Raw genomic sequence first — 20,390 nt, 5'->3', positions numbered from 1 at the left:
TGGCAGAGATTATTTATCTCTATTATTAAAACTTTTTTAAAATTAAATTTTTAAATAAAACACTTCCCAGGTGTAAATAGTACACTGCATAAAACACAGCTAAAGAAATTTAAATGCATCCATCATTTAAAGTCCCAGACCTAGTTTAATCTACTGATATATCTCTCCTGTGGATTCATGAGCTGATCCTGCTTTCAAGCAAATCACCCCTCAGGAGGAAGAAATACATGTTTTTCAATATTTTAATTTTCAAACTTTTCAGAATTATTTTTTAAATTTTAGCAAACATATTTCAAAAGCATAGTCCAATGTAAGCTTGAAGAAAAAAATATGCCTCTGTCAAAATAATTCGCAAACTTTATTGGATTTTTAAAAGCCTGATTACAGGACAAAACATGCATTACGCATTTTGCTAAAATTCCAAAAACAATTGCAGAATTTAATAATATTAAAAGGCTCATGTCCATAATAAATACCACCAGCTTAAAAGCAGCCTGGAATTTTTCAAGAGTTTTAGTATCTGAAAGTTGAAAATGTTCTACATACTGTTCTTTTAGAAGTCTGACATTACGCTGCAATGGTTAAAGCAAGAAACAGGTCAGCTGAAGACTAAAGAAAATCCCTGTCTTCTGAGGAGATGTACACTTAGTTATACAATACTGCTCTGGAAACAGTCTGTCACCAAAGGCCCGGCAATTGGCTTCTGCTTGAAACATACTCTGCCTCTAACATTCTTCAAAGGATTAAACCATAATTCATTCTGGCAATACACATGGTAAGCGTGATGTGCAGGGGGTTGCCAGTGGACATGGGGCCCTTACATAAAGGGCTGTTTTCTTTGTTTAAAATGGAAAAAAGAGTGGGAGGTGTGGAGAACAGTGAAATACAAAATAAGTCAGAATCATAAACCATATTTTTTGAATCAGATTTCAACAACCACACATGCAAAAAGAAGGCTTCAAAGGTGGCAGAACTTCTGAATTGCTCAGGCAATTCACATATTCTTAGTTCCATAAAAAAAAAGATAGAAGCTATAGTTATGTACATCCTTCTAAGCACTCCAAGAGTATTGCAAGTTCAGCTCCAGAGAAGTCATTGGCATCAGTCTGAAAGTGATGGGGAACGGATTGATCGTGCACTGGCTGGACTGTTAGAGAAAACAAAGGGATCCTTTTCCTTTTCTTTAGTATCATGTTTATGTTTATGTTTATGCTTATGCTTGTGTTTCTTCTTCTTTTTCTTGTGCTCATGGTGGTGATGGTGATGGTGGTCGCTGTGTTTTGAGGAGTTTGATTCTTTACTAAACACAGAGAGTGGAGCTGCTGAGACAGGGTGCATGTTTATCTCTCCAGATGATTGCTCCTTACCTAAAAGAATGGATACAGTGGGATTAACAAATGTTTAACTTACAATGTTTCCAAACATAAGGAATTCTGAAACATTACATAAAACCATTATAATTCAAACATAAAAACATGGAATCTGTTATGATGCTTGTACCATTTAGCTTCAGAGAAGGCTCTGAAAGTGCCATTAAAGTTCCCACACTACTGACAATTTTCAGAGATGGTCCTCCCTTCCTCAACAGCATAAAAGTATCCCAGACAATTCGGAACTGTAAAGAGCCCTAAGACACTTCAAGTCATACTAGCTTCCTGAAATTCATTTTTAAATAGAGTAGGAAGACCACTATACCCTGAATAATATAACTGCTGTGAAAATTCTGATATAAAGTGCAAGAATGGCACAATAAAGTGCATTTTTGGGATGTGAACTCTTCTTAGTCAAGAGGTAAAGCTCCCCACAACAACATACAAACATTTTGACAGTGGAAAATTAAACTGATTTTTCTAAAAATTGCCTCTTGTAACCAATTTAGCCTGTTTGAAAGATTATACAAGTTTTTTTTTTCCCCCTAAACAAAACTGAAGCCAAATAAAGACAACTCTACCATCTTTATCCTTGTATATTTCACAAGTACACTAGAACTAGCTATATACTGAACAAGCCTGGTATCTGAACGTGAGGAAGGAAATATTATCCATGACTTCTCAATGAATGACTTTCTCATTTTCTCTTTGGCTCATTTAATATTTCATTTTCCAGACAGACTGCAACAGCTTCTAGAGATTAAAGGGCATTATTCAAAGGATACCTTTGTTAAAGAGTGGAAATGCTTGGAAGCTAGGAATACTCAGATGCCCTCTGGCAGAAATTGAATCAGATCACTCACACTGCAAGAATGCTTTAACAACTAGATAAATATAGAAAAGCACCAGCAGATTTTTGAAGGCAACAAATCCTCTAAGTGTTACTTAAAATGGATTTTCTTCATTGCTATTTTAAATATGGGGGTTTTTCCCACCCAGTTTTTGGTAAAAATATCCCAATTAAATAACAAGAAATGATGTTATTTGACGTTACTATGCAATTATCTTTTTCTTTATATTTGAAAACACATTTATTTTCCAGTACATCTTTTTGTTTGGCTGGTTGGCTGTATAACTTTAAAGGCAAGAATGATTTGTCTATAGTAATGATTCCTGGGAGTCCAAAGAGACAGCTCCCTGTACTATGACAAGCAAATGTTGAGAACAATTTCCATGCAATCTTTCTAGCCTCACCCAAAAGACTGAGGATTGATTAAATCATGTACATATATAGGAAAATTTCTAGATGGTACAACTATTCTGGGGTTTGTTTGTCTGTTTATGAATATGTCTGGAAAAAACAAAATCTATACATCTATATGAAGTGTTTAGAAGTCAGAATAGAAACAAAACATTTTTATAGTGAGGATAATCAATAACTTACTATGGGACATAGTGGAATTTCTACTGCTTGGAGTCTTAAGCAGCAAAATGATGTCTTTCTAGAAATATATTTGGTCTTGAGCACAAGACAGGAATATGGTACAATATAAAATTCTGTTGAGGTTATGAAGGAGGCTAGTCTGGAGTACAATAGTTTCTTATAAACTTTGAATCTCTAATATAAAAGTATTTAAAAAGCTTTAGTTTTTATTTAATCAGAACTAAGCACCAGTAAGCTCATGTTATCAATGCAAAAATTTATTGTTAGAATTCACAGCTTTACATTTTTATGTATCTTATGGCAGGCAGAGGAGATGCACACCAATTCCAACTTCCACTTGACTTCAGTGCATAACTACTACCATTTTTTTACACTGTTGTCTGGAGCCATTTTCAACAATGAAGACAGTGTGCAAGCATTTGATGCAGAAAGGTACAAGACTGCTTTACTATGTAACTATTTCCAATAATATTTTTAAAGGAATTCCTCCTGTATCCTGTCCTCATAATCTGAGCTCCTTCTTCTGAAGCATTCAGTGTTTAGACAACTTTATTTAGCAGCTGCAAAGATTCAAAACCAGCCATTAAACAGATGACACAATGGTGAAAAAAGGAGTGTATCTGGCTCAGGCCATTAGAAAAAGAAAGAGTGGAGGCTGTATCTCAGAAAATCAAAGCAGGCAGTATTTGACACTAAATAGGCTGCTGTTAAAATAGGCTGCAGTAGTTACAGGTGAACTGTGGCAGTGATACAAACAGAGCTCCTAGAAACACAGAAATAAGGGTCTTGGCAAAAAACCTGAAGAACACTGGTTGGTTGTACAGAAAATGTATATAAGATTACCTGAAGTACAGAAGACATTCTCATCTGTTCTCAAGCTACAGGCACATGATACATTAAAACATACATAGCAAACTCAAGTAAACTTCAAATAGAAGAAAAAACCCACACAACATGACACAAATTCTTAAAACTCCTCAGCTCCATTAATTCCAAATTGTGGAGTTATTTTTATCTGAAAACTAAACCCCTAAGTCTAGACACTACATTTGTAACAACCTCAAGCCAAAGCTAAGCCTCTGAACTTAAAAAAATTCAGCCAGAACTGGTATAAAACCACTGGTTGAAGTCTGCAGGGATGATGTAGCAGTAGTGTCAAGTGGAGATGGAGGATGCAACCAACCAGACTCTCCTGACTCCCTTACATGACCTGCCACTTGTGCTAATTTCCTGCAGTTTGCAGAACTGCCAGCTCTGCCAAGGCAACAGTCTGTATTATCATCTCAATACTTATTTCAGGTGTGTTATTAAAAAAATCTGTTTGTTAAAGCAGTTAACCACTGACTGGAGTAAGTTAAGGAGCAAATACAACAGTAGTTTAAGCCAACAGGACCAAAGGGGTGGTGGTGACCACCTTGAGAGGTGGGAAGATTATCAAGAAAGGGAGAAATGGGATCCAACTGCAACTCAAGGGCTACTGACACTTAAGGAAACAGTCAACATTGGTGGTAATACAGAAAAGATGTCAGTAAGAAATAAAAGAATGCCATTACAAAAATCTGCTTGTACTGAGCCAGCAATAGAAGTGTACACAATTTCTTCATAGAGGTCAATAGTGAATCTAGTCTCTTGGGTTTTAAATGCAAAAATAACAGCTATCCAGAAAATTTCCTCCTACTGTTAAAGAGTGCTTTGAAATCAAGCGTCAAATATATTGATCCTGGATGATGGCTACAAAAGACTGATCACAAACTACCTAACTCAGTTATGTGCCAAAATGGACAGACCTATAAAAAATGTTACAGATCTCCATGCATAAAATTCAGTGTTAAACCTACAGAACCTTTTTTTTTTTTCTCTTCATTTTGATTAGTATTTACTTAAAGCCTATGGCAGGAACACGACAAATGTGGCTAAGGAAAGCAAGGCTAAATAGAAATTGCTCACAGGGCAGTAAAATCATCCTTTTATCAACAGGAGTGGCAGGACTGATGCAAAGAGGCACAGAGCACTCCCTCTTCCTGCAGGGAACCCACTTCTTCCTGGCACAGAGAAAAGGACTGAAACCCAGGTTTCACAAAACACAGAAAAACGCAGTAAGTGGAGGGTGAGCCCAGCAGCTCACTTCTGAAGTGGTTAGTAGCATTCCTTGGAAGAATATGCACATACATGTGTCAATCCACATGGATCTCCTCCTGTTTAGGATGTGGAGATTCCAGTGTAATTGTTGGCTTTGTGGTGTTCCAGCTAGCTGGGTAGGTGCTTAAAATTAGACAGGATTATGATCCCATGGGAGAAAGATCAGAATACCCATGCACTGTTTGCCCAAGGGACAACTACAAATGCTGCAGATGTCGTGAGAGAGAATGAAATATGAAAACATGCATCTTGTTTAAAAATTAAAGGGATTTGGATCCTGGTAAGCTTTAAAGTAACATTTTCTCTAGTAATAAAAATTGCTGTCAGATAATGCTAACATCCTGTTCACTTAAGCTTTAATTCTCATTGGTGCATTAATATTGGATTACTATATTGTGGTTTCACCTATTTTTCTTTTATTTGGGTTTTCAACTTTTACAGTTTGAAAACCTGTAACTTGAGAATTTAACATGCTGACAGGCTTTCATGAGATCCCTCATGAAAGCTCAGTTTCTGATTTTGTGTGAAGAGAGTGTGATGCCACAAACTTACAGCCTCTGTTTCTTTGCATTGCCAATTAATGTAAGACAGCCGGGGATTTTTATAAATTGACACTTGCTTGAAATCTCCCCATTTTCACCTAACTTACTGAAACATCAGAGAGGGAGAAGTTCACAAATCATAGCAAAGGCTGAAGGCCATGGGTCCTGAGGACAGGCTGGTGCTGCAGCATGGAAAGGCTCTGGAAGAGGGAACATCGATACAAGCACAGAACCACTTCATGTGTCTCTACCAGAAACCAAAGAAGGCTCACCAAGGAGAAAGGCAATGCACACTCTATGTCTAGCAACTGAACTGCATCTCTGGCTAGCATTTTCTCTAAAGAGAAAACATTCAAAAAAAGGAAAATAACATAAAAACAGTTTCAAAATTATCCGTTTTTTCCTTATTCTTTTCTTTTTAGCATTACTCTGGAAACATGTAAGACACACTATTTTTTAATTTAATGCTGTGTTTATGCATCTGTTGAACCACCAACAAAGTACATAGAAAAAATTACCAAGCATAAATGATTTCAAGTTTCCAGAATGCAATGTCCTGTAATTAGCCTAAACAACCAGAATTTTCAAATTATACATCTCTGAAGAAGGTTATCAATTTTCTCTCTAGGAGAGTGCTCTTTTAAGGTCCATGGGACAAAAATTAAAGTTTGAGGGTGAAAAGCAAAAGTCTAGTTAAAAAAAAATAAAACCAGCCAAAGGTTTTCTGAAGATATCCTAAGCAAATCAGTTAATTTGGTACCAACATAAACATTTTAACTAGTTCCAATTTACAGATTCATTTGACTTCAATTTTTTAGTGGCATTTAAATCCAGATAGACAATTCCTTATACCGATACCAAAGGTAAAATGAAAGTATTGTATAGACAAGCTGGTGTTTTAACTAAAATACAGTTTTAACTGGTAAGTTAAAAAAGTTTGATTTCCTCATCTGACTTTCATTTAACTACTATATTGCCTTATACGTACACTAAAATAATAGCTTAACTGTGGTGTTATTTCTACTACATTTATTTTAATATTCTAGAACATTCTAGTGAAATCTGTTTTTGAAAGAAAGAACATCTAAATCAGGAAGCCAGTTCAGAATACTTTGTTTCTACCTGTTTCAGGTAGTTGACTTGAAAACTTGCTAGCCTTATTCATTCTCTAGATTTGAGAGTGATTATTGTTTTCTCAGAGACAGTCACAGCTACAGTATTATGGTGATTTTATTAAATCAAGGAGTTGACACACTGCAGCCACACACTGATGCAATTCTCATTTCTGTTGTCACTACCTACAGGGCTTGCATTTCTATTAAAGCTGCTTTCTTTCCTTTAGAGTAAAGCACTGCAAAACACCATTCCTTGTGAGGCAAATTTATCTACAAACCTTAAACCCTATGAACTACCACTTTGGAAGCAGTTAAATCTTGAATTAAAAGTGTAACAGATACTGTATTAATATTATATGTTATTAAAAGGCATTCTTACGGAACAGTTGTGACAACTTTTACCTCCTTAGAAAGCAAAGCAAAAGGTCGTCATTGTCAGTGGTGTCCTCAAATCCAAGAAGTGTTCATTTATATATCTGTCTGTGTGCTGATGTTTCAATAGCACTTTTTGGCAGAGAGTCACTAATGGCTGGACTTTGAGGTACTGGTGCACTTAGAGTTATCTTGGGTAACTGCAGAGGACTGGGCTTCTCACACAGTCTGGACTGAATTCCTATTTTACTCCTGCATTCAAACTCCAGGGGCAGTGATTTGCACCTCAGGCTTGGATCTGCTGCTGTAAATGTACTGTTTAAACAAAATATCTACAGTAGTTTACCTCTACACTTTACTGCAGCATATGCACTATGTCCAGTTTCAAACTGTTTCAGAAAAAGGTCAATCCAAATAAACCATAATTTCCTGAAAGTGCAGTAACTGTGATAAACACGATGACAATCTAATCAACATTATGACTGTGGTCTAGACCTCCAAAGTTTCCTGTACACCTACACAGTAAACAGAACAATCACAAACTCAGAAGCACATTTCCAATTTGACTATCCTGGGAATGTGCAAAAGGATTAACAGAATAGCCAAGGAATCTGTTTGATCTGAGTCTGAATGCTCAGGATATCCTCAAAGCCCACTGCCTCTGAATATCATCAGAAAAAGAACTACCCGTGCACAGAGAGACCATCACTGTATTTTATTTTTCCTTCCCTTGCAGAAATAGAGAGAGAATTGGACACTGCTTTTTATCAACTTTCAAACCACCAAAACTTGTTGGAAGAAGTTCAATTAAGTGTTTATCAGTGATGAGCCAAAATGACATGCAAGTACACTGGCAGATCATGCAGCCTACAGCCAGGCATTTATTTTGGAAGCAGAAAAGACCAGGCCAATCAATAACCACTGACAAATACAGCAGGACCTTTTAAAGATTATTTCTGATGTAATGTACTTTCAGATGAGTGAAATATTAAAGAAGGCAACCTTCATCTGATTTCACTGAAGTCAACAAAGCAAGACACAGCCTGAGAGATCAAATCCGTTGCTTACACAAAATCTCATCTTGATAGTCTTTTATCTTAAGATTTAAGTGAAGGAAGCATTCCTAATATTCTTGATGATTATTGGCAAATGAAATCTGCTCTCACATAAGAAATGTAACATTGCACAGCCTTGGAGGTTCAAAGGAGGCTACCAAGTTTCTAGCCCTAAGAGCAGATGAGTACTCATCACAACAGCATTCTTAAGACAGTTCACAACTAATGTTTTGTTTGCTCTAATAATTTCTTGATAAAATTATTAGATTCCCTTACAGCTGCCAGAGTCAACAACTCTATTATGATAGTCAGGATGCTTTAGTAGGACCATTAATTTAAACCATTTATTTTCTATATGAACTAGGACAGGTGCTTTACTTTTTAACACTGAAATTTGTAACCCAGCAAGAGGTGTACTAGAAAACTTTTTTTATTGTCTCACCCTTAACCTTTCATATCCATGGGCAGAACCATACAAAAACAGTGCCCCCACCCTCCCCCTGGTGTTAAGGGGGTTACATAAACTTGACCAAATCCAAATCATCATTTGGGGTGGTCCTGGGAAATGGAAAAAAACACAACCCAACAATCCAGCAAAAAAACACAGATACAACAGGACCCAATGTGAACTTCCTCCTGGCAGCTGCTTTTCACATGCTGTGTTGGGCTGATGACCTAACACTTCATGTGACATGCGGGGACACAGCCCACAGCTGGGGGAGGGAAACTGCGGTGGACTGAGAGCTCACTCCTTCCAAGCAGGAGTCAGAACTGAGGCACATTTACTAACAAAACACTGAGACCATTTCAGAACTTGCTGTGAATCCATTTCACAATAATCACTCCCTGAAATGCACCCATCCTCCACCATGGCTGTAAAACCTCACATGCCCTGTACTTCCTTTGTAAAACAGAACACTCTTACATGTGAACGATTTTATTTATGTATGCTTTTATTTTTCCCCATCTGTTTCTTCTCAACAGTATACCATTTCCTAAAGATTTAACTGTCTTTATTTACTCAGTCTGTAATTAATTCATCTCAGCTTCTAAGATAAATGCCATGATTAAGAAAAAGTTGAAATTTTAGAAGCAAAAAATATATGAAGTTGAACTGTTTCTAACTACACAAGCAAAAAAAAGAATAAAACAATCTGAAATATGTTCAAAACAATGCTTTTCAAAGGCATTTAAAATGAATTTTGGTGCAAAACCTGGCACTTGACTCATTTATTAGCTAGGAAAGAAAATGTATTACAGTGTGCTAAATGTCTAAACAGAGGTGAGAAGGTCATTTAGGACACAAGTGAGACTTGAAGTAGCTTGTGTCTGCTGTGGGTCTGCAAAAGCACCAGTCAAGTGGCCACTGCTCCACTCCTGTCAGACTTTACCCTTTCTGACCTCCAGTGCAAACTTAAACAGTCCCAGAGCACAGAGCTGGCACACAGAGGGTCCCCTAAGTCCTATTTGTGACGTATTTGGCAGAGTTTTGTTTATGACTTTATATTCCATAGAGTGTGAAAATCTAGTGAAAAACTTGTTGCAAAATATCATGTAAAAATTATAAATACTAATCCTCAGCAGATCAGCTTTGCACTTGAATGCCCTGGATGCGTCATTCTTTGCCATAGCAGAAAATGTGATGGTTGACCGTAACATTGAGAACAGAATTCAAAGCAGCTCTGAGAAGTTTAAATTAAAGATATAGGCTCCTAAGTTCATGAGAGTAACCTACATGCAGCCTGCTCCTTTACCCTGCTGAAGTAAGTCAAAAAGCTGTGGGTTTTGTTATTCTAGATGCCTAACAGCAAAGCTGTCCTGGTGGAGTTGGCTGTAGGCACGTCATTAACTGAAGGCCATCTGGAATCCAGAAACTAGACCTCCCTGTTTTAATGTCCCCATATCAACTTAATTTCTTAGCTGAGAAGTGACAGCAGTTGCCTTTTATAAAAAAAACCAAAACAAACAAAACACAAAAATCAGAAGAACGAAATAAAGTCCCTTAGTGACTAGAGCATCTGCCAAGGAAGGAAAAATGTATGTCCAAGGCTCATATTAGAGTATGAGTCTCCAGCTTTTGCACCACTGGCACCAAGGCACCAGCCTCAGCAGGATTCTCAGGGCAGCAGCATCCACCAGCCCTTCTCTTAAATGGGCCCACTAAACTGCCTGGTCACTGAGAAAGCAGATAAGGTCACCTGCCAGCATAGCAGGACCTAAGGCAACTCAAGATGGAACCAACACTCCAGATCCTTCTGCTAAGATCTATTTCTGTTTTACTCTAAGCAGTCACTGAATAAAAACAGAAAAACAAGCAAGAGGGTAATTGCTCTGAATTCTAAAGCAAAAAACTTCACTTTGACACAATACAGTACTGCAACCTTAAAATCTTGTTCTGAATCTGAATGGAAGATCTCTCAAAATGCTTGTACATTGTCACATGAACTCAGCTTTGCTCCACTGGCACATTGTGGAACTGAACTTTAGAAACGTAGTTAAAACATTTTGAGACTAACTCTTGAATTCCTTTGCCAGTGACAAAGAAGCAAAGAAGGTGGAAGTTCAACAATGAAGTTCAACCTGTTTTAATGTTTCTAAGAAACACTATGCCTAGAGAAAAACTTTGTCAAGTATTGTATAAAAAAATATACTTAGAAGTAGTAAAAGAAAGGAAGTGCTTGAAATGAAAATTTTACTCACAGATGCAATCTTTTCAACTTTGGAAAGCACTTCTAAATACCTTTGAGGCTTTTATGGTTTTTAACTGCTGATGTTAAGTTATAATTCTTTAATATTTGAGTGGGTTTTTTTTATCTGAGGAGTCTTGCTATGTTTTTTTAACCTTAAAAAATATTATTTTTTAAATAACACCAATAGCAAAACAAGTTTTACCTACTTGCTTATGGGATTCTACTCAAATTTTGTGCTCTTTTATTCATTCCTTAGCTTTTCACTTTCATAAGCATGATTTATATTTGTCTTACTTAGGTATGTGTGAAAATACACATGTATACACTTATCTATGCATCTACTGAAACCTAAAGAAAAGTTCTTTATGCCCCCTTTACACAGTTCCTGAAATTCCAGTAACATTTAGCACTTACCAACATTGTATGTACGGAAATCAGCAGTAGCAAAAAACACCTCACAACTGAAGTAGTCAAAAAATTACAACCACTTTGCCTAAAAAATTTACTCATACCTGGTGTGGATGGTCTCTCCAGCATATTCAAATGATGGTAAATGAAGGCTTGGCTGTCATGAACTGTGTCCATATCAATTTCCTCTTCCTCTTGAGAGTTTGAGAACTAAGATATCAGGAAAAAAAAATAAGCAGATGCTAATAACTCACAAAAACATTACTGAACATAATTTTAATTTTTTTTTGAGGTAAACTGGGGGTGAGAGGGAAAGGAAGTGATATCTACCACTGCAAAGGAATAAAAGTTCAATAAAATTAAAAAGGGTCAGCGTCTTTCCTTTCTAATTTACTGTGAAGCTGTGTGAACAAGAGCATTATCTGTCAACTTTAGTTCTTGCCAGCCAATAAAGAATCTGATAGGAAATGATTTTGCCAAAGTAAGCATAACAACTGCTGTCCATATATACACAGCATGCCTTTTGTTTGAACACAGCTTCAAGGGAAGCCAGCAGACACCACTGCTGTTATTCTGAACACCCTACACATTGTGCAAGTTGAATTTCCATTTCTTACTCTGATTTTGAGTTTGACTTTACTGTCTTCATTCTTCTCTAGTATTTGCCCTGGCTCCAATGGAGACCCGAGTGGCATATCAGCCTTCCTCTTCACCCCCTGCTGATGACCAGAAATGCTGGATGCTGTTTCCTTAATAAGATGTTCATCCTCCTGAAGCAGCATCAAAAGACCAAAATTAGAAGATAGCAAGATCCATGTTTCAGAGAAAGTGACCTGATACCTGAAAAATCTTCTGAGTAAAGTGGGTGATTTGAACAAAGTTTTCTCTGTAGTTCTGGCAAGAAGTATTTTCTAAAACCCTGTATGGATTTGTGCCAACCACTCCTACAAACATAGTTTTTCTTTACTTCTATCCCTGCTCCCTCTGCATATCTATCATTGGCATCTTTTCTGTTGCTTCTTACAATCATGGTACTGTTGGTGTGCAACAACATTTGCTGCCTCTGAATAGCCTGTCTATAAATCTGTGCCTTGCAGACTCTCCTCAGGACAAATCTCAGTTGAAAAACTGTGATAGCCTCTGATCTACACATGGGATTTAGCTAAATCTTCTTTTACTTTATTTTAAAAGCTAATACTTACTTTATTTAGTACAAGTCATAATGAGTACTTATAATTTCTTTTTCTTTAATTTACAACAATATTTATTAGAAAGAATAAAACTGTTCTGTATACTACTGCTTATATTATAAAAAGAACAAGTTCAAAGAAATAGAAAAATAGCACAGTCTCCTAAGTTACACATATAGTAATGAAAACAGGAGACAGGTGCTTCAACAAGTTCAATAAACAAAATTTAGAAGGGAAAATAAAGCATCCACACGAGCAAACATAATTAAAAGATCACTAAAAACTATAAAAGGCATATATACCATAGCCTCTCAAGGGCATATACTGCTCTTTTTCTATCCTACAAAGGGCACTCTAGCCCCACAAACTCTAGCCCTGAACAGTTCAAGTTCCATTTTATGAAGTGGATAACTTTTACCGTACTCATCAGCTTCAAAGGCACTACTCTATCAGTACTGATTTTAACATGTTTATGCTCTTAGTGTATATCTACTTTAAAGAATCTAGTTAATCTGATAAATTCTATCACCTGTTTATTCTTTCTTCTCCTCAAATATGCATCTCTCCTTTTTCATCCCTATTTTTTTGTCCTAGCACTGCTATTGTGAAACACTCCTGGATTAACTGTGTCTGATATAAGAGGCAGTCTTTGTTTTATGCTACTGGAAAATCAGTTCCCTGAATCTGGGGAGGAGTTACAGCGAAAATGGTAACCTTAAGGTAAGGGGCAGGGGAGTGAAGATGAGGAACAGGAGAAGATACAAGTGATGAAGTACAAACTGAGGCTTATAGCAGTGCTGCATTTCCACACCAGTGCAAAGCAGTACACTGCTGAATGAAGCAGCCTCATCCACACATGGTTCTGTCCTGGGGTGCCCAAGCATTTTTACAACTGTGTGACAAACTGGCTCAGGAAACTGAAACATCTGTTCATAAAAAGGTGCTGCTCAACCAGATCCTCCCTGATCCAGCTCACTGTTGAAGCAACAATTATGCTAGCACAAGGGAGAGGAAAGTTTAGGAAAAGAAGAGTTAAGAGGAAATTTTTTGATAGTCTGGCTGCAAAAAAAGTTTGGGTGTTCACTGAACTGCAGTCTGAAAATCTGCCAACAAAATGCCTCCTGCTATTTAATTCTAATGATTAGGTGCAGCAAATTAGGACTTATCACATGCTCTGTAAATATGCAGGACAGGTCTAACAATATCTGATTCTACCAACATTTTCTCCCCCTGCTGGAAAGGGCCTGCAGGGTACTGTTAATTAGTACTCTCAGCATACTTTTCAATGAAAACTACTTAGACATTGACTATGGGATTGATAAAGTAACAGCAAACTATCCCATTCAAAAGGGTGGAAAGAGTTTCAAACATGCTAATCACATGCTGGTTTTGAAACTGTTAAGAAAAATCACTTAATATTTCCATGTCTGTTGATTTTTTTTCCTTCCTCATAATTAAATTTGTCCAACAAAAATACTTAGCCTTGCAGCACTGGCAGTTATTGTTGAGGAAAGTATGACCTTAATAGTTTATAAAAAATTATTTTCTATCTATGCAATGGAATATGTGTTAGGACTAAAGCTTCTGAATCCAGAATGATACCAAACTGAATATATGCCATTCTTCAGAAGTTGTTACAAATCCTTCAGAGCAAATCCTGTTACAAATCCTTCAAAATACCAGATTCCAATGTCCAGTGCAGATGTGCTAAAATTTCAACCTTCACATCACTTGAAGTTGTTTAAAATGAGGTGTATCTATGTGTTTTAAGATGCAATAGATTTACTATTAAAAGGCTGTGTTTTGGAAAACTGGGTAACTTGCCTATAAGAAACAGTCTCATGAAGAAAGCTTTTATCACAGCATCAAACATTTCTGTGAATCACTTCATATCTCATAAGCAATACATAAAGTTTCATAAATAACAGAAATGAAGAGACAAAGAAAAAAAAAACAAGTATAAAGCTTGTATGTGTGATGCAAAACAGTTAAAAAATGTCCAAAAAGTCATGGTATACGCCAGCTTTTCAAATGGACAGAATCAAGAGCAATGAGGAAAGAAGGTAGCTTAGGTAAAGCATGAGAGGCTTGAACACAATATAAAATTAAATCAGCAACCCATGCAAGAACTCAGAGCCAGCTGAATAGGATGGATGCAGATGGTTTGTGCTTACGGTGTTCTGAAATCCTACTGACTGTCCATGATTGTTAGTACTGTTCACAGGTTCCTGATTATTTGCAACTGATTCAGGGATAATTGTTGGATTGAGTACAGCCTTCTTTTCTTTCAGGTTAAGAACAAGTCCAAGCTCTGGTAATGGTAAACAGGAAGGTCTGCTGAGGCCAAAGAGTGTGAAATAGAGGTCCACAGCACCACATCGTAATCTCCAGTCATGTGAAGTTCCTAAAATACAAAAGAAATTGTTAGTACAGAGATAAAATCTCCTCCTCTCCCAGCTTAAGTAATCTAGGCCCACCAGAGTATGACATTTTCTGTGCTTAAGATACACTTCCTTCATTACTCCTGCCTCTTAATAGCTCCTATTCACTTGCTTTTTTTAAAACTTTTTTTCTTTTTAAACTTTCCTGTTTAAAAGGAAAGCTTTAGGTTTCCTGGGTTGTAAGTTAGACAAATTTAGTAGAACAAGACTGGAAAAGTAAGTGCTGCAATAACATTCTGAAAAATAAAAGAAAAATAACCACACCCATAAACCTTTTTATTTTTCAAGTTGCTCTTGTAAGCTTTTCTACTGGAAAAGTAAACAGAAAACTTTGTTACCAAATTGGCTTCCTGTATTAATGGATTTGGTTATATTTGCCTATGGATTCCATAAAAATATAATATAATATAATATAATATAATATAATATAATATAATATAATATAATATAATATAATATAATATAATATAATATAATATAATATAATATAATATAATATAATATAATATAATATAATATAATATAATATAATATAATATAATATAATATAATATAATATAATATAATATAATATAATATAATATAATATCTCATATCATATATCATATCTTTAAGCACGACTAAGATCTTTACTCTCTAGAAACTGCATTGATAGAGAAATGCACAACCATGCTTTTTAACATCATTACTATGTCATATACTTCACTGAATACTCAATACTTTAATTTGTATTCATGTATTCATATTTGTACTGAAAATATGTATTTTTACTGCACAAAGCAGTGCTTTATTTTTAAATTCTTTTTCACTGCAAACTGTGTACTATTTTAATTTCTTCATACACAAATGGTCTAAGCACGTTTGGCACCAATCACAACAGAAAGACATTTAACATCTGGTGCACTGCTGAAAATACAGCAATTCTGGTGTTAACTCAGCCCAGCTCTTGACTGATTTCAAGTTTATTGAACATATTGTACCCCAGCAGGAATTGAACTATATCTGGTAAACAAGACACAGATGTGCCCAACTGCCATGTTAATGTGGCTATGCAAGACTTAGCACAAAATAAAATTATAAGATCTATCCCTGTAAATAGTAGTTTTATAGGGCCAAAACAGTGTTTGGAGTAAGCTTAGCTTACCTTTACTAGTTACAAATTACCAGTTACACTTAACCAGGTATAAATGTAAGCAATATTAATATTAATCTGGATATTTCTAACATTAAAATACTCCCCAGAGAATGACACAATCAAAATTATTAATTTTAAAACCAGCATGACATTACCAATTTAATTCAGATTAACACAGAAAAAAAATTTACATATATAAATCAGAATCTCCATTACATGTACTTATGTTAAATGAAAGCACACATGATTCCATCATGCACCTTTAAACTGGGCTACTAGGACGTCACACATGAACAATTCTTTTCAAGGCACCTTGGAATGCTACAGTTATCCCTTAGAGAAAATTAACTGAAACATGACATCAGCTTGAGGCATAGAAATTTAGGTGCTTAAAACCCCATGAACTTTAATAAGAATGTGTACCCTATTTGTTACTTGCAAAAAGAGGTAATGCTTGTAACATTCACATGCTCTTCTCTCACGAAAAAGCAAAAACAAATTCTCTGATGGGAACACCAAAACTGTTTATTTTCTGTGTCTGACACTTGGCAAATCCTATGAAACTGAACTACTAGTAGTCTCCTCACTTCAACCCCTGGAGTGTAGCTGTAAACTTTTAAACACTGAATATAATGACACACAGAGAACAGAAAGCCTGCAATGACCTAAAAAAGCTATATAAATGTTTATATGTAATCTGTGTAGTAATGTGCCAGATGTTAAAGGGCAGTTTGTCAGGACTGGATAAAACTGCCTCAGTAATGAAAAACATGTCAATGATAAAGATACAAGGCCTTCTCTCACCAGGACCTTTCCTAATCTCAAAAGGCAAATGGAGTTTTAGGTCTACAATGCACTTCTAAAAATCTCATTTAAATTATCTATACCAATGCTGTCCTCTCATATTCTGTGAGAGTTTAGAAAAAGAGGACAAAAAGAGATTATCTAATGTAAAGCAAACTCTAAGTGTAACACAGACACCATTATTTGAGGAACCACTTGCTTTGAACAATTTTGAACATTAAAAGTATGATTCTGTGCAGAAGGACATCAAAGCACATTATATCAGTAGCCAAAAGAATTAAAGACAAGGTTTGGTAGCCCATGTCAAAGAAAGTACATAGATGATTTTCAGCTTCTGAGACTGGATTTTTAATTTCTAACTACTGAAACTAAGACAGCTCTTGGCATATTCTGAAGTAAGTTTTTAATACTTATTTCAAAAAAACCTCACAAAAAACCACCAACACAACAAAACAAATCAAAAAACTTAACCTGAATTCATCAGTTTCCAAAGCTGATCTACCAAAGCTTCATTACATAAAGGGGACTCCATATTCTTGGTGAAAGGTGGGTTCTTAGTCAGCATATCCAAAATTTTATGCCTGAAAGAAACAGAAAAATAATCTTTATTAAATTCAAAAGAAAAACCCTAAGAATAGAAAGACTGTTGAATCTGCAATATTCTTACAAACTTATTAAACTTACAGAATTACTTCCAAATTTTTAAGCAATGTTTTATACCTGTAGCTCTTCCTTCTGTCCACAACATGCATAGACACAGATTTACCACAAGCAATATAACTCAGAGATAAAAAGGTGCAAAGCAGTAGGATGTTTTTGGACAGCTGTAGGCTACATTATACTCTTCTGTTTAGTAATGATCCTTTTTTGCACACTGACTTGGAAGTTCACCAAGAAGAAGAAACACAGGCAAAGAAACTCCTTACATACTGAAAACAAAGAGTTTTTAAATAACTGTAAAAATTTATGACTGATACAAAATGTCAGGACCAAAAACAGTGACTTGCACATTTTTCTGGAAACAAACACTGCCACCTCTTCAGTTACATTGGTTTCTGAAGATCCTGCACTTACAATGCTTCTTACAGTATTTATAATTGAGCTGAAAGTAGATACATTTTTGTTTAAATTTGGCCTTGAAAATATGTAATGAATCCTTTGTTTCATTACTTATTATTTTAACAATTTTTCCCTGTATAGCCAGCTTTCACCTTGATGTCTTACACAGTTGGAACAAGAAGTATCTTGCAGACAGTTTTTTTTTCATTTTCTCTTAGAAGAGGCTAGCATATAGCACTCAATTCAAAATTTAAACTCCTCTTTAAAGGGATACAAATAAAATTAAATCTCTTTCTTAAACTGAAGCTAAATCTGTATTTATTTTCATTAACAAGAATGACAGAAATGAAACAGAACAACCTTGCAGCTATGATGTTTGTAAGAAATCAACTATATAGAGAGTAAAAGTAGTATTATTTAAGTTTGAATCTCAGTATTTTAATGGTCATCATAAGATTAAAGTGTTGAAAAAAACCAATTATTATGAAACTGGGTGTCCACAGGTTTGTAATGAATATGCTAGTATATCCAACCACTTGTGAGAAAACGAAGTTAAAACAAGCAACACTAAAATTTCACCATATGTTTACATGATCCTTTCACCCCACCTACAGTCTGACAATTGCTTTACACCCCTTAATATCCAAATACTGTGTGCACTATGTCTCAGCCTCTGTCTTTTTTTAAGTATCACAAAGCCTTTTTTGCCATATGCAACATCATATTTATACACTTTATTTATGATCAGGAAATAATCTCTAACTTCAGACTTCTGCCACAAGATAGAATATAAAAGACAAAAATAACGTAATGCAGAATAGTAACAGAATAAACTAATTTTTGAGATGTGAACTATTGAAGCATCTAAATGTGTTTCAATTAATGTAAAATAACAAGAAGGAAAAACAGTTTTGTGAAGAAGCAGTTAGATTCCAGGTGAAGAATTTACTTAATAGCCTCAACATTAATAAAAAACCTGTCTATTTATTAACTCAATTACCTTATGTAGGGTACAGGATCACTCTGAACCATAGCGAGTAGCCACTGTAATTCTTCATAGCTCCTATCAACTGCAAAGCAAAATAAAACAAAACACCTATTAATATATATAAACTGGAAGGATTTTGATGAAGACATGAGTTCCTGAATTAGCACATGAAGACCATGAATCATTGCTACTAAAGAGGAATTCCTCTATGGAGCAAATTCAAAGTAAAAAGCGTGTTACTTTACATGGAAATAGACGAAACTCTTACATGCCTGAATTGTTCAATAACACCAATTTGACTATTTGCATGAGAATTGGTTGGCAAAATCAGAATAAAGGCTCATCTGGATATTGTGTGCTTCCTAGAATAAACACATTCAAATATCCTTTCAAGAATCAGAAGCAGAACATCTTCTGTAGAGAATATACAATTCTCATACACAGGAATCTGTGAAAGATAATAATCTTTACATAGGACAGAAAAAGGACAACTACAGGGCTTATATAAAATTGCAATCATAATCCGCTCAGCAGCCTTCACTGGTTTTATAAATCATTTCACTTTGCAACTAAAATGGATTTTGAAACCTATCAGCCATGCTTCTAGAAAATTGCTGTTTGACACTGCTGGAAACAAAGTCAGCTTGTTAGTTTGAAATGTAACTTACATTATAAAATTCCTTTGATTATCAGAGTATTACTGCAAATAGGGAACTACATGGAATATCATCATCACACAAGAAAAGAAAGAATTTTTATGTGATGTTTTTGTCAGGTACATAACTGTAAGATTTTTACAGAAGTATTCTCATTTATTCAAAACAATGAAAAGAGTGTAATAATCATTATGGATAGACAAATCCAAAAACATTTCTATTGCTTTCCATCTTGTAGTCCTAGCAATGTATTTCTTTCTTCTCCTAGCCAATTGTATTTCTAGTTCTAAATACCTTAGTTCAACTATTCTTCCTTTTCTTTGCTTGTTTTCAGTCAACAATTTTAAAATATAACTTCTTTAGTCCAACAATTCTAATACCTATTATTTTCTTGTTATTTCACTAGAGTAAGTTGCTTTTAACAGAATATATATTTATTTATAATATAAGAACCAGCACTTCATTCTACTACAAGTTTTTAAAATGCTTTGGACAACTAGAACATAAGACCACTTTATGGGTTCGGAGAAGGCAACTACATTAAAATATTGCTTATGGCAATGGCTGGAGAGTCTTTTGTAGGCCACTTGCAAGTCAGCCCTGCTCTTCCTACAACCCAAGCCAAAAATGGTTACACTGGTGAGGCTCCAGTAATCCCAGTTTAGAGGCAGAATGTATTAGCTCACATAGTGCACTGTTCAGAGTATAGTACGGTTCTAGATGATGCAGAGCAAATTTGTATCCATACAGCTCAGAACTACAATCTCAGATTTGCCTTAAAAACCAGAAACCTTTGAAAAACTATGCAGAGAAAATACTTTTAAGGGATTAGTGACTTCCTGTGCTCAGCTCAATGCACAGCTGCTCATCCTGGCTTGCGATAGAAGGCAGCTAGAACACTGCAAACAAAAGTTGTTTTGAGTGTAACAAAAATAACATTTTATTACCACACAGTAAAGAATTGCAACACCGCAAACATGAA

General features: G+C 35.4%; 1 protein-coding gene across 2 annotated transcripts in view; it reads right to left on the bottom strand.

Annotated features, from left to right (window-relative positions):
• Positions 1-339: 339 nt before the first annotated feature.
• The window catches only part of TAF2 (TATA-box binding protein associated factor 2), a 59,219-nt gene continuing 39,168 nt past the window's right edge, over positions 340-20,390 (bottom strand). Inside the window, exons 21-26 of one of the 2 annotated variants that reach the window (XM_056486044.1) lie at positions 18,765-18,834; positions 17,177-17,286; positions 14,500-14,729; positions 11,753-11,905; positions 11,240-11,345; positions 340-1,367 (exon numbers count right to left, since the gene is read on the bottom strand). In XM_056486044.1, the coding sequence (XP_056342019.1) occupies positions 1,102-1,367; positions 11,240-11,345; positions 11,753-11,905; positions 14,500-14,729; positions 17,177-17,286; positions 18,765-18,834 (935 nt within the window). In that variant the 3' untranslated portion in view covers positions 340-1,101. The remainder of the gene's footprint in view (positions 1,368-11,239; positions 11,346-11,752; positions 11,906-14,499; positions 14,730-17,176; positions 17,287-18,764; positions 18,835-20,390) is intronic. The other variant, XM_056486045.1, reaches the window with a different exon arrangement.

Source organism: Oenanthe melanoleuca, chromosome 2 (genome assembly GCF_029582105.1).
Source record: "Oenanthe melanoleuca isolate GR-GAL-2019-014 chromosome 2, OMel1.0, whole genome shotgun sequence".
Lineage (NCBI taxonomy): Eukaryota > Metazoa > Chordata > Aves > Passeriformes > Muscicapidae > Oenanthe > Oenanthe melanoleuca.
This window is presented reverse-complemented; position numbering and strand designations above follow the sequence as displayed.